Source organism: Lissotriton vulgaris, chromosome 5 (assembly GCF_964263255.1).
Source record: "Lissotriton vulgaris chromosome 5, aLisVul1.2, whole genome shotgun sequence".
Classification (NCBI taxonomy): Eukaryota; Metazoa; Chordata; class Amphibia; order Caudata; family Salamandridae; genus Lissotriton; species Lissotriton vulgaris.
In genome coordinates, this window is record NC_141693.1 from 1167122479 (window position 1) to 1167143227 (window position 20749).

Consider the following 20749-nt stretch of genomic DNA (forward strand, 5'->3'; position numbering starts at 1 on the left):
GACAGAATCGGCTGAAATTTTCAGGAAAATGGAACATTTTGTTTGAGCAGCCCCTGAAAATTTGGGGGGGTTTCGTCAAGGGGGGGCCGAGAAAAAAGGGGGGTCCCAAAACGTGTTTTTCTCATGCAATTTTCCATAGGGCGGTTGGCCTCACTTTTAGCCTGAACGGCTGAATGGATTTACACCAAACTTGGCAAAATTGTAGGGACTGGTAGCCCGATGTGCCTTTGCTATGTCTCAAGATATAGGCTCCAGTGGTTTTTACGAAAATTAACTTTGAAAAATATATATTGGGCTACATTGGGCTATATATATGCTGGAGCCCAAATGTAGCCCAATGTAGCCCAAAGATGGCCACCAGAGACAAAAAAAAACAAATGTAGCCCAAATATCAGCCAGATGTAGCCCAACTATAGCCCAATGACAGAATGTCCCAGAGAGTTCTAAAGAACAACTAGAGTGCTAACAGTCCTGCTTATTACAAAGGTATGGCACTCCTGAAGCCATCTTGATTGGAATAAAGTGGTAACTCTTAAAACATTTAATTTAAAAAGGAACAAAATGAGGGGGCTCATTTTGCCATAGAAAGTATGATTAGCGAATATATGACGAAATCCCGCATACCATCAGTCCGCAAAAAAAATCCCCCATGTACTATTAGGCCGCAAATTAAAATAACGAAAACTTTTAGAACGAATATGCCTTTAGCATACACTAAACAACTAAACTACCCTAAACCCTAAAACACTACCCCCAGCATGACCCTACGCTACACAAACAGTACAACACTACCCTAAACCCTAAAACACTACCCCCAGCATGACCCTACACTACACAAACACTACAACACTACCCTAAACCCTACAACACTACCCCCAGCATGACCCTACACTACGCAAACACTACAACACTACCCAAAACCCTAAAACACTACACCCCAGCATGACCCTACACTACGCAAACACTACAACACTACCCTAAACCCTAAAACACTACCCCCAGCATGACCCTACACTACACAAACACTACAACACAACCCTAAACCCTAAAACACTACCCCCAGCATGACCCTACACTACGCAAACACTACAACACAACCCTAAACCCTAAAACACTACCCCCAGCATGACCCTACACTACGCAAACACTACAACACTACCCTAAACCCTAAAACACTACCCCCAGCATGACCCTACACTACGCAAACACTACAACACTACCCAAAACCCTAAAACACTACACCCCAGCATGACCCTACACTACGCAAACACTACAACACTACCCTAAACCCTAAAACACTACCCCCAGCATGACCCTACACTACGCAAACACTACAACACTACCCAAAACCCTAAAACACTACCCCCAGCATGACCCTACACTACAACACTACCCTAAACCCTAAAACACTGCCCCCAGCATGACCCTACACTACGCAAACACTACAACACTACCCTAAACCCTAAAACACTGCCCCCAGCATGACCCTACACTACGCAAACACTACCCTAAACCCTAAAACACTACCCCCAGCATGACCCTACACTACGCAAACACTACAACACTACCCAAAACCCTAAAACACTACCCCCAGCATGACCCTACACTACGCAAACACTACAACACTACCCAAAACCCTAAAACACTACCCCCCAGCATGACCCTACACTACGCAAACACTACAACACTACCCAAAACCCTAAAACACTACCCCCAGCATGACCCTACACTACGCAAACACTACAACACTACCCAAAACCCTAAAACACTACACCCCAGCATGACCCTACACTACGCAAACACTACAACACTACCCAAAACCCTAAAACACTACACCCCAGCATGACCCTACACTACGCAAACACTACAACACTACCCAAAACCCTAAAACACTACCCCCAGCATGACCCTACACTACGCAAACACTACAACACTACCCAAAACCCTAAAACACTACCCCCAGCATGACCCTACACTACGCAAACACTACAACACTACCCTAAACCCTAAAATACTACACCCCAGCATGACCCTACACTACGCAAACACTACAACACTACCCAAAACCCTAAAACACTACCCCCAGCATGACCCTACACTACGCAAACACTACAACACTATCCTAAACCCTAAAACACTACGCCCAGCATGACCCTACACTACGCAAACACTACAACACTACCCTAAACCCTAAAACACTAGCCCCAGCATGACCCTACACTACGCAAACACTACAACACAACCCTAAACCCTAAAACACTACCCCCAGCATGACCCTACACTACGCAAACACTACAACACTATCCTAAACCCTAAAACACTACGCCCAGCATGACCCTACACTACGCAAACACTACAACACTACCCTAAACCCTAAAACACTAGCCCCAGCATGACCCTACACTACGCAAACACTACAACACAACCCTAAACCCTAAAACACTACCCCCAGCATGACCCTACACTACGCAAACACTACAACACTATCCTAAACCCTAAAACACTACGCCCAGCATGACCCTACACTACGCAAACACTACAACACAACCCTAAACCCTAAAACACTACCCCCAGCATGACCCTACACTACGCAAACACTACAACACTATCCTAAACCCTAAAACACTACCCCCAGCATGACCCTACACTACAACACAACCCTAAACCCTAAAACACTACCCCCAGCATGACCCTACACTAAACAACCACCACAACTCTACACTACACTAACACAACACTACACTACACAACACTACACTACACTACACAATCACTAACCCACGAAAAAATTAACACAAACCCACTTACCTCTCTCGTCATCGTGGTTTTCACAACGCAAATGCATTTACCATACATGCCTTTAAAACGTAATTCTTTGTAAAGGCATGCGCGATAAATGCACATGCGTTTTGAAAAAATGCGGGATAATGGTATGCGAGGTCAATGACCTTGCGGGATAATGGTATGCGGACTGAAAGTCTGCGGGATAAAAAATGCGGGAAAATGGCTGCAAACCATGATTAGCAGCAGACTTCCCTGGTGAGAACTAGCTTTACTACAGTGATCTAATGAGCAACTAGAGTGCTAACATTCAGAATTTATGGCAAATGTGTGACACATCTGAATGCCTTCTTGATAGAACCAAAGTAAACAAGCATTGAAAATGCAATAGATCTCGCCCTCGTTTAAGTTAAAGCCATTCTGTTTGTAATGAGGTGGCTTTTTAGCTTTGCTTTTATTAGTGTTTTTAAAACTTTCATGTAAATAACATGCATATGTATGCATATATGTATATGTATGCATGCATTTATATTTATATAGATATGCAGATTATATATGTTTATATATGTATATTACCTACTGGCGATAGCCAGTGGGTATATATAGTTAGGATTTTTTCGCTATGGGATTTCTGAAAATTCTATGTCTAATAACTTTGGCGTTTGTGGACGGAATTGGCTGACATTTTCAGGAAAATGGCACAGTTTGTTTCTGAGCAGCCCCTGAAAATTTGGGGGGGTTTCGTCAAGGGGGGACCGAGAAAAAAGGGGGGGTCCCAAAACGCGTTTTTCCCATTCATTTTTCCATAGGGCGGTTGGACTCACTTTTAGCTCGAACGGCTGAATAGATTTACATGAAACTTGGCAAAATTGTAGATATGGTTTGCCCGACGTGCCTTTGCTATGTCTCAATATATGTGCTCCAGTGGATTTTGAGAAATTAACGTTTAAAAAAATATATAGATCTGTGACAGCGCTCCGGTTAGCGCCGCGGTTCGCGTACCTGACGCGTAACGGAACTTCGCGAAGCGAAGCCGATTGGCTCTCCGGTGTCTGTCAACATTCTAAACAGTCCGGAGCGGCCTCCATCTTGTCTCTCGGTACGATCGAGAGACAAGATGTGGTGAAAAATGAAGGGGGAAATGAAGGAAAGGGGGCAAGGTAGACCACTCCTGACCCCCTAGGATTGATGAGGGGGATATTAAAGTGCCCCGCGGGGCAATAAATAAAAAGATTTTTTTTTTGCGATTTTACGCCGTAGAGGCGCGTCCCGGTACGCGAACCGGGCAGCTCACCGGGCAGCTAACCGGGCAGCTAACCGGCAGCGTAGCTGTCAACATTGTAAACAGTCCGGAGCGGCCGCCATCTTGTCTCTCGGTAAGTTCGAGAGACAAGATGTGGTGAAAAAAGAAGGGGGAAATGAAGGTAAGGGGGCAAGGTAAACCCCTCCTGCCCCCTAGGATTGATGAGGGGGATATTAAAGTCCCCCGCGATTTTTCGCGGTAGAGGCGCTTCCCGGTACGCGAACCGTGCAGCTAACCGGCAGCGTAACGGGAGTCCGCCATCTTGTGTTTTTGGAGCGTCCGGTTCGCGTACCGGGTAGCGTCCTGGTAAGGGTAACAAGGGGAAAACCAAGAGAAACTGTAAAAAAAAAATTAAGGGAATAGATTTCCAGCAAACTTGGCAAAATTGTAGGGACTGTTTGTTTGATGTGCCTTTGCAAGGCCTCAAGATATGTGCACGTGTGGATTTTGTCTAATTAAGGTTAAAAAAAATATATATATCTGTAAGCGTGCTCCGGCACGCTTACGTTACGGGTTTTGTTTGCGCTGCAGAGCCGATACGTCAAGGTTATGCGACGCGTCATGAGGCGTCTCACGTGGCTACGTGATACGTCACGTAATAAAGAATATATTTTACAGCTATAGATATTAGCTTTTAAAAAACCAATGAAATTCACTGAAAAAACCATAGGTTATAGACCATATATAGTTAGGAATTTGCATTTACAAAACCTTGAAAATTCACTGAAAAACCATAGGTTAGAGACCATATATAGTTAGCTGGACATTTTATTGACATAAAACCAATGAAATTCCATATATAGTTAGTTGCACTAACTATATATCGCGCACCCGCAATCCACTGCTGATGATGTCACATATTACATCATTCATGACATGGTCAGTGACATCACTGATGACATCACTGATGACATCTCAAATGACATCACTGATGACATCTCAAATGACATCACTTGAGATAGTGGACATCATATGCCAGGCCACCTACCAGCAAGGAACATGGCAGCTGCCAGCTAAACAGCCGCGGTCCCCTTGTGCTCCACGGCAGTGGTCTGATGCCGCGAACCCAATCCGGCAAACCTGATGCCGCGATCCGGATTATAATTCTTGTACAGCCGTAACCCCTTTTCCCTCGTACCTTTGAAGAGGCAATGCGGGGTGCCCTTTCCGGTGGATTTGATCGGGCAGTCTCGCTTCTCTGCTCCTGGGAGGCCTGAGGTGGGAGGAGGCAGCGGGGCTGTGGAGGCGCCGAGACCCTGCTCGCTTCCGGCTCCGAGTCGCCAGGAGCAGAGACAGTACTGGCACCAGTCTTTGCCTGGGGCGACGTCTGAGCGACGGGAGGACACGGAGCAGCGGGCTCTCCTGCATGGGCTGCACGAAGGTAGGAGGGAGTGCGCAGTGCTCCCAGTCAACCCCCCAGCTTTGCCCACTGTTGGTGTTGCCCATGGAGTCCGCTCAGCCGGCAGAGAGAAGCCAACAAACGCAGGCATACTTTCTGGCATATTTTGAGCTGTGGGAGTGGTAGACGAGGACCCCCTCTACCGCAAGGAGACTGATTAAGGAGGAGCAGACGTTAAAGGGATCTCCCCCCTCCAAAATAATTAGTAGATACACGCTGCGCGCTAGAGTGGCCCACTCATCCCACAACATTGACATCATACAGCCTATTTTGACCGCTAGAAAATCTATTTCAGAAATTAAAGCACTGGTTAAGCAGCCCAAGCAGCGTGGGGTCATAACAGACGAGGCAGATTCAAAGGGGAGGGAGGTCAGCAAGGGGAGACGCAGGGAGAAGAAACAAATTGTCCCTAAAGGTGAAAATTACCCCCTCTCTGAAAAGTCTGGTCCTCCTCAATAGCAGCCACAAGTGAGCCAGAAAAAAAGAGCTATCCAAGAGGGTCCTCAGGGTGGCCCTCTTAATCCATTAGCAAATGATAACGGTCAACTTCCAGCCCTCACCCCTTTCCTGCTTGGTAAATCGAAGGGACCTAAGCCACAAACCCCTTTGCGCAAGCAAGCGAGAAGTCGATGGACAGGGGGGGTTCAACAGTAACTTCGTCAGCTCTCCACTCAGCAGTCAGTCTGTCTAACAGGTACACTGTCCTGGAAATTCAGGACAGTCACGATACTGTAAGTGAAACTACGACTGAGGAAGATGGGGTTCAAGGCTCTACACCTCGTTCGTTGTCCAATATCTTACTTGCTATAAAGGAAATGTCGATCCGGTTTAAGATCTCGGAAACGAACCAGGCTGAGATGGCTAGTAGGTTCTGTGCCAGAATCGAACCAGGCGGCTATTCAGTCGTCTTGTGAGGTGTTAGCCCAGAAGCTGAAGGAGGTTACCACAAGGACCGACACAACAGAGTCAGAGATCCCCAAAATTAAGGAGGTTATACACACACCACGTCAGAGGATGTGGCAAAACTAGCAGAACAGAATAAAGAACTCAAACGGCTTGAAAATCATTCCAGGAAAAACTTGAGGCTCTTGAATAGTCCTGAAGCCCTTGAGGGGTCAGACATTAAGGGATTTGTTATTTCTTTGGTAAAGAGAACCATTTTAAAATGCTCACCCAGCATCGATCTGGTACATGAAATCCAAAGGGTACACCGAGATCCCTTCAGGAGGAACCCTGGCAGACAAAGACCAAGGAAGATTTTGATCAATTTCCTCTCATACTCTTAAGGAGCTAATTATATCTTCGGCCCTCAAGGAAGGTACTATAACTTTTTCACCTACAGGCCAAGGCCCATTCCCCTTCCTGATAAGATCAGATATCTCAAAACATCAAAGCAACAAGGCAATTGAAGTTTCCAGCCCAATTACGAGTAATGTGGGACAATCAGATGCATCAGTTTCGCTCAACGGAGGAGGTGGATGCCTTCACTGTGAAGATTAAAAAGGAGACTGAAATTAGGAGAGGAGGGCGATAATGGCATAAGGGGTTCCCTGGCTTCAGATTCTCAGACTGAACCTATTATATTGGGTGGGGGGGGGGATGCAGTGACCGAATAGGCTTAGCCTACTCGAAGGGAGGGTTCCTCATGGGAGTAAGGGGTCACAGGGGGAGTGCAATGGATTAAAAAAAATTTTTACATCCTCATCTCACTTGAAGCTTATAAAAATTTGGTTGATTGGCCAAAATAAGTCTATAAGCTGATGGCAGGAGATTTCATAAAAAACAGTAACATCTATTTTATCTCTTAGAATGTAAACTGGCTGAGATGTCGAAGGCGGCAAAGGCTGATACTGAAATACCTAAAGCTCTCTGTAGCGCAGGTTTGTCTCCTGCAGGAAACACACTTGAGTTCAGAGGATTCTCGCACATTATTCTCCAGAATCCCTTGGATAAAAGGTTTTTGTTCCTCTGAACAAACAATTAACAGCAGGGGAGTGGCAATCCTGATCAAGCAGGGAGTCACTTGTTCTATTAAATCGGCACAGAAAAATCAGACGGAAGGTGGATAGTGGCACAACTGGATCTACGACGATCAGAATTAACCAAACGTCACCGATCCAACGTATATTTGTATATACCCACCCTGATTATCGGTGAAGATTTTAATGTTCTTCTCGACCCCTTAAAAGACAGGTCAAATCAGACGCATTATATAGGGGCCCCCCGAATCCATCGAGCCATGAAGAATATGATGCATGACTTAGAATTGGTCGACGTCTGGAGGGGAAAAAAGAGTGATCTTCCGGGGTACACGTTCTACAGTAAAAAAATAAGAAAAAATCACCATTCTTTCAGGATTGATTATATTCTAACCAATAGAAATCTCCTGGAGAACATGCTGGAGGTCACATATTACCAAGCCACCTCTCAGATCATGCCCCAATATTATTTCCATATCTTAAAAAAAGCCAACATGCTACAAACTAGATGGACGCTTAATAGAGCAGAATTATCAGATCCTGAAATTATTCAGGCTACTAAACGATCCTCCTCAGAATTTTTTGCTTTAAAAATTGGCTCAACGACTATAGAAATCGTTTGGGATGCCTACAAGGCCAATCTGAGGGGCAGGCTTCATGGCCTCATACGCTCTAAAAATCAAGCTGATGCCCTGGAGCTACAATCAATCGAGGAAACAATTGGGCAGTTAGAAGACGAGAGGATTCAACTAACTGAGGGGTGTCCAGTAAGGTTGGCTAAAGTTCAGGATGACCATGACAGGGCTAGGCAGGAGTTCAGGGGGAAACTAGATAAGAAGTGCAAGGCACAATGGCTTACTAAGAACATGCAAAACTATGAATATGGAGAGAAAGAAGGTGCTCTTTTGGCCTGGAAGGCTAGCATTGACCGCTCCAAAAATAATATTAGTGAGCTTATAATAAACAATAATTGGGAAAATCTACCAGTGTAGAAGGCATGCAGACCTGCCTCCTCTCGCTATTCTCAGATCTCTATAAAGAGAACTCAGCCCCCTCTAAAGAACAAATACAAACATGGTTGAGGAGTGTAAATCTCTCCATGTGTTAACCGAAGCTAGCCAGGATCTCCTGGATTCCCCTATTACATTGGAAGGGATAAAAACCCAAATAAAGATCTCCAAGAACAATAATGCATCAGGAATGGATGTACTGTACTGCCAAACGAAGTTTACAAACTCTTGTCAGATGAACTGACCCCGGCATTGCGAACCCTGTTCGAGTCAACATATAGTCTAATGGGCCAGACCCCTAGCTCCTGGAAGGAAGCAACCATTGTTTTGATATTAAAACCTGGTAAGGACCCACTTAAAGCATATTTATATCGCACGATCTCCCACCGAAATGCCGATTACAAGATCTTTATGGGTATTCTGGCAGGGAGAATGGCCAAGCTGGTCCCTGAGCTGGTTAACATTGATCAGAAAGGCTTCATAACCGGGATATACATCCAAGAGCAGATGCAACTGCTGATAGGCAACATCGATCTGGCCATAACAAGAACAGATCCCTTGGCAGTAGTTGCCTTGGACGCTGCCAAGGCTTTCAACAGGGTCAGCTGGGTGCATCTCTGGGAGGTATTAGAGGCAATGGGCTTTGGCCCTATGTTCATACAAACTGAGGAAATGCTACCAGGGAGCGTCAACAAAAATTTTGTTAAATGGAATGCTTACTTCCAGTTTTAATATTCAGAGGGGGATAGACAGGGGTGCCCTATTTCGCCTCCGTTATTCAATATATACATAGAGCCTCTGGCACAAGCTATTAGATTGCACGATTTAATGTAGCCCTTTAAATCTCAGCACTATCAAGGTAAATTAGCCCTATATGCTGATGCTATAATTCTAAATATCAGCAATCCAGAGGCGACTATCCAGAGGGTTGAAACCCTCTGGATAGGAATTCTGTGCCATCTCTGGCTACTTAGTTAAATCCTCCAAAACAGAGGTGATGTGTTGGAACATCGATCAGAGGGGGGGGGGGGGGGGGGGGGGGGGCTATTAGTAGTGAGTTTAAATATCTGGCCATTAATTGTTAAAGAACTCAAGAAAAAAACCCTTATCAACCTGAACAAAACCAAGGAAATTGATCGCCTCTTCGCAAGGTGGAGGAATCTTCCCTCGACAATCTATGGGAAGGTCAACCTTGTGAAGATGATCGGTTTTCCAAAGTTTACTTAGTTGTTCAATGCAGTTCTTCTGACTTTCCCCCAACAGAGTATTTCCAGGATTCAAAGCAAGATAGGGAGTTTCATCTGGGGTGACAAGGGAGTAAGGCTATCATGGAAGAAACTGAGGTGCAAACTAACTAAAGGTGGGTTAGCCCTACCCGATAGTATTTAATCGCATTCCAATTTAAAACCACAAGGATACTACTTTCTAAACCAGCTGAAACCTCATGGGGAAGGTTGTTGGGCGAAATGGCAACGAACGAGGGTAGTGGTGGTGCAGAAGGGTTTCTTTATAAGTTTGGGGGCCCCAAGGTTCTTTAAACGAGTACGCCTGAAAGTTCTTAAGGCTGCCCTGGAAACTTGGTTTAAAGTAAGAACGAGATGGGAAATCCACCACCGCATCCACATCCACCACCGCATCCACATCCACCACCGCATCCACATCCACCACTGCATCCACATCCACCACTGCATCCACATCCACCACTGCATCCACATCCACCACCTCATCCACCACCTCATCCACCACCTCATCCACCACCTCATCCACCACCACCACACCCACCACCACCGCATCCACCACCACCACACCCACCACCAGTACATCCACATCCACTACAACCACCCCATCCACCACCACCCCATCCACCACCACCGCATCCACCATCAACACCACATCCACCATCACCTCCACATCCACCATGACATCCACCGCCACAGCCACCACCACATCCACCGCATCCACCACCACCGCATCCACCACCACTACCACCACCACCGCATCCACCACTACCACCACCACCGCATCCACCACCACCACCACCGCATCCACCACCACCACTACCACCACCACCACTACCACCACCACCGCATCCACCACCACCACTACCACCACCACCACCGCATCCACCACCACCACCGCATCCACCACCACCACCACCACAACATCCACCACCACCACCACCACAACATCCACCATCACATCCACCATCAAATCCACCACCACCACCACATCCACCACCACCACCACCACCACCACATCCACCACCACCACCACCACATCCACCACCACCACATCCACCACCACCACATCCACCACCACCACCAACACATCCACCATCACCTCCACATCCACCATGACATCCACCGCCACAGCCACCACCACATCCACCGCAACCACCACCACCGCATCCACCACCACCGCATCCACCACCACCACCACATCCACCACCACATCCACCACCACATCCACCACCACCACCACCACATCCACCACCACATCCACCACCACATCCACCACCACATCCACCACCACATCCACCACCACATCCACCACCACATCCACCACCACATCCACCACCACATCCACCACCACATCCACCACCACATCCACCACCACCACCACTTCCACCACCACCACTTCCACCACCACCACTTCCACCACCACCACTTCCACCACCACCACTTCCACCACCACCACTTCCACCACCACCACTTCCACCACCACCACTTCCACCACCACCACTTCCACCACCACTTCCACCACCACTTCCACCACCACTTCCACCACCACTTCCACCTCTTCCACCTCATCCACCACTTCCACCTCATCCACCACTTCCACCTCATCCACCACTTCCACCTCATCCACCACTTCCACCTCATCCACCACTTCCACCTCATCCACCACTTCCACCTCATCCACCACTTCCACCTCATCCACCACTTCCACCTCATCCACCACTTCCACCTCATCCACCACTTCCACCTCATCCACCACTTCCACCTCATCCACCACTTCCACCTCATCCACCACTTCCACCTCATCCACCACTTCCACCTCATCCACCACTTCCACCTCATCCACCACTTCCACCTCATCCACCACTTCCACCTCATCCACCACTTCCACCTCATCCACCACTTCCACCTCATCCACCACTTCCACCTCATCCACCTCATCCACCACTTCCACCTCATCCACCACTTCCACCTCATCCACCACTTCCACCTCATCCACCACTTCCACCTCATCCACCACTTCCACCTCATCCACCACTTCCACCTCATCCACCACTTCCACCTCATCCACCACTTCCACCTCATCCACCACTTCCACCTCATCCACCACTTCCACCTCATCCACCACTTCCACCTCATCCACCACTTCCACCTCATCCACCACTTCCACCTCATCCACCACTTCCACCTCATCCACCACTTCCACCTCATCCACCACTTCCACCTCATCCACCACTTCCACCTCATCCACCACTTCCACCTCATCCACCACTTCCACCTCATCCACCACTTCCACCTCATCCACCACTTCCACCGCTTCCACCTCATCCACCACTTCCACCGCATCCACCACTTCCACCGCATCCACCACTTCCACCGCATCCACCACTTCCACCGCATCCACCACTTCCACCGCATCCACCACCACCACATCATCCACATCCACCACCTCATCCACCACAACCACCACATCCACCACATCCACCACAACCACCACATCCACCACATCCACCACATCCACCACATCCACCACCACATCCACCATCACATCCACCACCTTCACATCCACCACCACATCCACCACCACATCCACCACCACATCCACCACCACATACACCACCACATACACCACCACATACACCACCACATACACCACCACATACACCACCACATACACCACCACATACACCACCACATACACCACCACATACACCATCACATCCACCACCACATCCACCACCACATCCACCACCACATCCACCACCACTTCACCACCGCATCCACCACCACTTCACCACCGCATCCACCACCACCACATCCACCGCATCCACCACCACCACATCCACCGCATCCACCACCACATCCACCACTTCCACTGCATCCACCACCACCACATCCACCACCACCTCATCCACCACCACCTCATCCACCACCACCTCATCCACCACCACCTCATCCACCACCACCTCATCCACCACCACCTCATCCACCACCACCTCATCCACCACCACCTCATCCACCACCACCTCATCCACCACCACCTCATCCACCACCACCTCATCCACCACCACCGCATCCACCACCACCGCATCCACCACCACCGCATCCACCACCACCGCATCCACCACTTCCACTGCATCCACCGCATCCACCACCACCACATCCACCACCACCACATCCACCACCACCTCATCCACCACCACCTCATCCACCACCTCATCCACCACCACCACATCCACAACCACCACATCCACCACCACCACATCCACCACCACCCCATCCACCACAACACCACCACATCCACCATCACATCCACCACCACATACATCACATACACCACTTCCACCGCATCCACCACCACCACATCCACCACCACCCCATCCACCACAACACCACCACATCCACCATCACATCCACCACCACATACACCATCACATACACCACTTCCACCGCATCCACCACCACCGCATCCACCACCACATCCACCATCACATCCACCATCACATCCACCACCACATACACCATCACATACACCATCACATACACCACTTCCACCGCATCCACCACCACATCCACCACCACGACCACATCCACCACCACGACCACATCCACCACCACCACCACAACCACCACCACCACCACAACCACATCCACCACCACCACCTCATCCACCACCGCATCCACCACCACTTCCACATCCACCACCACATCCACCACCACCACATCCACCACATCCACCACCACATCCACCACCACCACATCCACCACAACACCACATCATCCACCACAACACCACATCCACCACAACACCACCACATCCACCATCACCACCACATCCACCATCACATCCACCACCACATCCACCATCACATCCATCACCTTCACATCCACCACCACATACACCATCACATACACCACTTCCACCGCATCCACCACCACCGCATCCACCACCACATCCACCATCACATCCACCATCACATCCACCACCACATACACCATCACATACACCATCACATACACCATCACATACACCATCACATACACCACTTCCACCGCATCCACCACCACCGCATCTACCACCACATCCACCACCACGACCACATCCACCACCACGACCACATCCACCACCACGACCACATCCACCACCACCACAACCACCACCACCACCACAACCACAACCACCGCATCCACCACCACTTCCACATCCACCACCACGACCACATCCACCACCACCACAACCACCACCACCACCACAACCACAACCACCGCATCCACCACCACTTCCACATCCACCACCACATCCACCACCACCACATCCACCACAACACCACATCATCCACCACAACACCACATCCACCACAACACCACCACATCCACCATCACCACCACATCCACCATCACATCCACCACCACATCCACCATCACATCCATCACCTTCACATCCACCATGACATCCACCACATCCACAACCACCACATCCACCACATCGACCACCACCACCACCACCACATCCACCACCACCCCCACATCCACCCCCACATCCACCACCACCCCCACATCCACCCCCACATCCACCACCACCACCACCACCACCATATCCCCCAGATCCACCACCACCACATCTACATGTGTGTGGCTCTGTGTGTGTAGGTGCAAATGCAATGTTCTTGGATTGTCGTCACAATAAAATACACTGAACATAATCTTCACAAAAGTTATTTACAAACGTTTAAGCTATTGCCATTATAAATTTCAATAACTTATTTAAGTATTAATTATTTACAAAATTAAAAGCCATTGTTATTTGTAATATCAATACATCTAAGTCACGTAAATACAACACACATTGCATTACAAATGCTATAGTTGTCACATTTGCAAAAGTTAAAACTATTGACATTGTAACTGACAAAGCTATTAATTTTGCTACTTTCAAAACCAACACGTAAATAAAAAAAAGTGTCATTTACAATACCAATAGCTCAAACTTTCCTAATGCGTTGCATTTCCAATGCTTGTTTTTTTTTGAAAGGTACAGAGGTTATAGTTAAGAAATAGAATTTAAGAAACCTAGAGTTACAGGGAAGTTATAGTTATGAAACAGATTTTTTTTTTAAACTTAGAAATTCACTGGAAGAAAACAAAAGGTTACAGGGACGTTATAGTTAGGCTCAGAGTTCACCGATACAAAACCATAGAAATTCAGAAGGTCTAGTTACCTGGGCTAACTATAACTTACGCCCCCACAATGCACTGCTTATGAGCTCACATATTACATCACTCATGACATGGTCAGTGACATCACTAATGAAATCATTCACAGAACCACACAGACACAGACTCACACCGCCATAGAACCTCTCATACACATACAGCCACTCACCTACTAACCCAACCATTGCGGGGACCTAAGTTATAGTTATCTCAGGTAACTATAACTGCTTAAATTCTATAGTTTTGTAGGATTGAAATCTGAGCCTAACTATAACGTCCCTGTAACCCTTGGTATTTTTAAAATATATTTTATGTTATTTACTAATCTATATTTTTAAACCTTGCCAGAGCCAAGATCTGTTGTTCAAAGATTAAAGAATCCTGATCACAAACCTTGAATTACTCACTAGATCCAGTGTATCAAAACATTATGACCTTAGTGTCTTGTTCTGGCTCAGCGCGAGACTACTATTGTGCACCAAGACCTTTATGCCTACAAGATAATGGCCCATATGTCATACAGATTGGGGAACAAATTAAAAGTGACCATACTCTGGTTGGTTAGGTATATTACTGGAGAGGCAGTTCTTGCTCTAGGGTTAACACCACTTGCTAGTGTGTAGATAATGAAAAGAAAATGTGAGTAAGCCCTGAGGGATTCGACAGGTCAGTGAATCTGCCTCCATGTCAGGCCCTCGAAAACCTTTACGATAAGAATGCATACTTTTCAGACAGACTCAGGAACTCCTCGCTGGAAAGCATGGATGATTCTAGACCAACAAGAACCAGAGTCCAAAGCGGCAACTATACTAGATTTTTGTGATGTCATTGCAGATTTCCTCACTCAAAGGATTAAATGCATTTAAGATCAAATTCAAATAAAAATTAATACATGTAGAATAAAGTTACAGTTGAAAGCATTTTTAAACCTCTGCTATATAAAAAAAAACTCAGACTTCTTGAATGTATAACTACAGGCCAATATCGAAGCATCCTTACCCAGTCAAACTGATGGAACATCCCTTAAATTAAACTTCAAATAGCTTTTGAATTCACCCATCTACTTTAGGCTTCGTTCAAGCATCTGAGCCATCAGTGTTCTTTGACTCTGATGGTTATTGTAGTGTTGTAGTGTTGGAATGGGGGATGTTATCAGACTTGACTGCAGCCGTCAAAGTAGTTTTGTACCATCCGCCTCAAGTTAACCAGGAATTCATGCAAGTGCGCTGGCATGAATACTACCCTTTCCTCGTGGAAGGTCTCAAACAATATACTGCTCAACACATGCACCAAAATTAGTCATCCAAGACTGTTATCTGCCACATAGATCCAGTCTATCACCCAAATGTTTTTACATGAGCCCTCTGAAAAACCTGTACATTCAGAACAGGTACATTTTTACAACTACGATGATAAAACTCAGCTATGGTGACAATTCTTTTATTTGGTGAGAAGATACACGACTCTGCATGAAAGTCTCCTCTGATTAAGACATCCAACTCCTCAAAAACTACCTTCACATCAACCAGACTTGGATTTTCAGTGCCTTCCAGATGCTCAACCCAACCAAGACAGCATTCCTTTTACGGGACAAGAACAAATGCAAACCGGGTTTAATGACATAAACCTAGTCTGCTTTGAACCCCAACTTTCACTGAAAGTCAAGCGACTTCAATGCACCTTGGACACTAACCTCACCCACAAAGAATTCACTGCCAAATAACAGATGTTGTCTGTTACCAGCTCTCTCTTGTAGATAAAATCAAACTGTTTCTTCAGAACTGCTGCTCGAGCACTCCTATGCTCGCATCTGGATGTTGGTAATTCAACCTGCGCTGGCTACTTGAAAAGGCATTCTGCATGCCACACCAAGTCTTGTTCATGGCATGAGAAATAGGACCACATTGCCCCCAAAATGATGGAACGTCTCCGACAGCCTGCACCATCTTCAAAACTAGCTGCTTCATTTTCAAAGCCATCACAACCAGCACTGCCCTTGATCTTGCAAACAACCTCCCCATCTCTGGTGGTTCTTGGTACACCAGCAGCCAAGACACAATCAGACCAAGGAGACTTACTCAAAAAACACGCACAGACACACACAAAGGCCTTTTCCCCATCTATGCACCCTGTAGCTGGAACAATATACCTGTATCTTTCAGGACTGCAGTTGAAATCGCAACTTTAAAAAAAAAAACACTGCATCACAAGGATGTAACAGTACAGAACCCAGATACCTCTGCTATCACTCATTGAGTTTATGTTCGTCTTAGACCCTGAACAGCACTCTGCTGTCTTTTCACTGTGTTTGCTTTATAGAAATAACGCATACATAAAATCATTCCCACCCTTCTCTGCCCTAGATAAATGCACGGGTAGCTGCTAAAAGTAGTCAAATTCGAGCAAAACAAATAGCTGGGGCCTCCCATAAGTACAATCGATGAAGATGCGACCCACAAATATTTGGAAAGAAGGTGAAAAATGTCAGTATAATAGATGGCAGATTTGCAATTGCACACCATGTATTATTTAGACTAGTTCTGATACATGAACTCCTCACTCAAACAAAAAGACTTTACAATTTAACAATGTTATTTATAATCAAATAGTTATCAAAAACTGTAATTCCTAGATTCAACACTCATTTTCTGGCCTTGCCACTTAAGCCTGGACTACAGTCCAGCATATTGGTCTGATAGATGGGACTGGTAAAAAAAATCACTTTGCACACTTTTGGTAACGATTAAGAAAGGAGAAAACATTCCTAAATTCCTAAAGAAATTAACTGAACTAGAAAGCAAAGAACTAACTGGGTAATGAGGTAAAGTTGAAAGCAGTGACCTGGTCAAGGTGCAGCAAAACTATAAACACAGATGCTTCCATTGAAAAGTATTGTGGCCGCTATTACTAACGATGGTAACGTGGGCTGGCGACAACTGGTGCCCTAAAAGTAAACTTGCATACAGTTTAGAAAGTTTGTCTTCTGATATTATCAACGTTAGCTAAAGAATGGCACAGTGTCAGCAACTTTATACTGTTCAAGACACGGTTCTACTGAAATCGCTCCCAATTCCATTCAAAACGAGAGGCACCACCCTCTCCTATTCTGCAGGAAAAACAAAGGCAGTGCTCATTAACCACTTCTCAAGGAGCACACTATCAACTCTACCATGTATTGCAACCTGCACAATATGATATTCCTCTAATTACAAGGACCACTACCCCATAATGCATTTTGCTAGTTATCATACCATACGGACAAAAAAACTACATAACTCTCGCTAGAGATCTTCCGTCTTACTGTGCACCCCTGCTCAGATCATAAGTTATTCAACTTTAAATAGTGCAGGTAGGAATTTGGTGATGGATCTTTACATGTGTCATGTGCAAAACTCTGGAACAATCTACCCAAAGCCGTAAAGCTGGTGAACAAATCCACCTGCGTTAAGTGTAAACAAAAACAGCATCTGCTTAAGTTAAAGATGTTTTTCCAGCTGCCTTCTCCTTATAATCAACACGAGGCCATTGCAAACGTCTCAACCTGGTTGCTTTATAAATATAATTACTTTATTTGCTGGCTACCATTTAACTTAATAAACATTTAATATAAAAAGTATTTTTAATTTCCACAGCGTTACAATTATTGCGGTTTTTACACTACCATTCAAACGCGTCTTGTTTGTAGGTAAAGGTCAGCCCATGGCATTTGTAGGACTTGCCAACAAAACACAAAAAAACACAAAAAGCAATCAACAGTAAAGACAAAGCATGTGACAGCACTTTGACTTACGTACACCTTCAAAAATGGTTAAAGCAGGTTAGGTATAATCGTGGGCCTGGTGCCCTGATCCCTGTCATATGTGGCTTTTAAACATGGAAATCTATAAGGCCGACGACCCGCACTGGCCACCAAGCCGGGCTAACAACTGTTTGAAAAAGACCAAACTACTACTTCAGATCTCCAGTCTCAACGTCAAGTTGGCCGTCATACTAAACAGTGCTGTAGTGTGGGCGATATACACTTGGTGGAGTGCGCATGCAACACAGTAGCCCACTGTTAGGCCCTTGGGAGCTGGTTCCCAGCCACACATTGTAGAACTCCTTGCACTGCTCTCAGTGTCCCTAACATGGCGTCGGACTCCGGTCCACTGTTCCAGATCTCACACGGCCTCTCTCCGCAGGAAGGGAGCAACAACTCACCGTTCGCCCGCTTAAGGGCGTTCTCAGGTCGCTGGAAGTACACAGGCATGGTGACGGCGACTACGAAGGGCTCCCCTGGTCCGGCGGAAATCAGAGGGCGCGAGGCGGCAACAGCAGCATGTCCCGGCCTGAGGAGAAAGAGAGAGGGCGGGCGAGGGGTGCTGACGCATCCACGGGGCCGAGGCGCAGACGCATTACAAGTAGGAAACAGAAGCCTCCATGAAATGGGTAATGAACACAGAGAACGGCGCAAAAGTAACCATGATGGCCGTTCCCACGGTGTACGATTCAAAGCAGTTCCAGAGCATACTAGGCATGGGATTAGAAAAAAAAAAAGTGTAACTTGTGTTGAAAAGATTTATGACCTGTAATGCAAATCATATAAAATAGAATTCATATGCTATTTCATTTTAACTTAGTTGTTGTATACATTTCATTTTGACATCCCGTGCTTTTTAGGTTTGCTATTTTTGCAGCTCACAAAGGATGATAATGTAGGTAGAAGGTTAACCTATTCCATTATTATCAACCCTGCCAGGGGGTGACAGTTAAGTACTGGATAAATATTCAAGCATGCCTGTTATCGTGTCAGTGTGGGATGGGAACTTGAAGTCCTTCTATTGTTTTCACAACTCGTTGATCGTACACTCGCGCAAATGGTCCAGACTATCATAGTCCCAGATTCCTAATGTAGTGAGTTGAACGTTAATCTCAAAGTGTGGTCCATTTTGAAAGCCAAGATATAAGAAAAATAGACGTACTGTCATAATATCGGATTACTTTTACTCAGACCTGTTTCCTAGCTCGATAAGTAAATTAGATCTTAGTGTTTCAATATACACTTTACGTGAGCATACTTTTTCAAACGTAAATCGGTTGATGCTTAAATAGAATCTAGGCTAGAGTTGGGAGAAAGCACAGTTACTCTGTTGAGCCCCAAATAGCTTTGTTCGTTACAAGATACTGACAGAATAAGATCAAGATGGCCGCGCCACATATACTAAAGTACAGGTCGGATGCGATTTATTTCCGCGACTCTGTTGACTCTAAATGACTTTTAACCTCTTGAGTGCCAGTGCTTCACCCATCAACGTTTGCTAAGCTGTTTTTAGGCTCGCGTTTAAACTTTCATAACTAGGTCAGTGTCATCTAAAGAATTAGGGGAACACGGCCAAGACGAAAACAGTTGAAATACAAAGTCAGAGGTAAAGATAGGCAGAGAGTTAGAGGGGTTTACATAGAGAGTAGAACGTACAGTTAGTCAAATAGCTGGAAAGGTCACTTTTTCCGGGGCCCTTTGGAAATTGGGGGCCCTGAGCAAATGCCCACTTTGCCTATTGTAGTATTCTCATTAGTTTGTGATTACTGCATCTTATTGTAGAAAGTTATGCACATGCTTAGAATGTTATTGTTCTCTCTGGGGTGAACATTCCTTGTGTGGGAGGTTGGGAGAAAGATAAGCTTCTTCATGGATTGTGGATGTACAAGCTGTTTGTTCCTATTAAACCTAATCTTCTTCATGAACCTGATGTACTGAATTACTTCATAAATTGGCGACGATTGGGAATTCCTACGGATTTTAAGAAGATTTTGTAAAGGTTATTTATGGACAAACAAACAGCGTT

The 20749-nt window shown here is 46.2% G+C and overlaps 1 protein-coding gene across 2 annotated transcripts in view; it reads right to left on the minus strand.

Annotated features, from left to right (window-relative positions):
- EIF3A (eukaryotic translation initiation factor 3 subunit A) overlaps positions 1-19310 on the minus strand; it is a 771171-nt gene extending 751861 nt beyond the window's left edge. Inside the window, exon 1 of one of the 2 annotated variants that reach the window (XM_086922925.1) lies at positions 19125-19310. In XM_086922925.1, coding sequence (XP_086779051.1) covers positions 19125-19173 — 49 coding nt within the window. In that variant the 5' untranslated portion in view covers positions 19174-19310. The remainder of the gene's footprint in view (positions 1-19124) is intronic. The other variant, XM_086922923.1, reaches the window with a different exon arrangement.
- Between the last annotated feature and the right edge of the window lie 1439 nt (positions 19311-20749).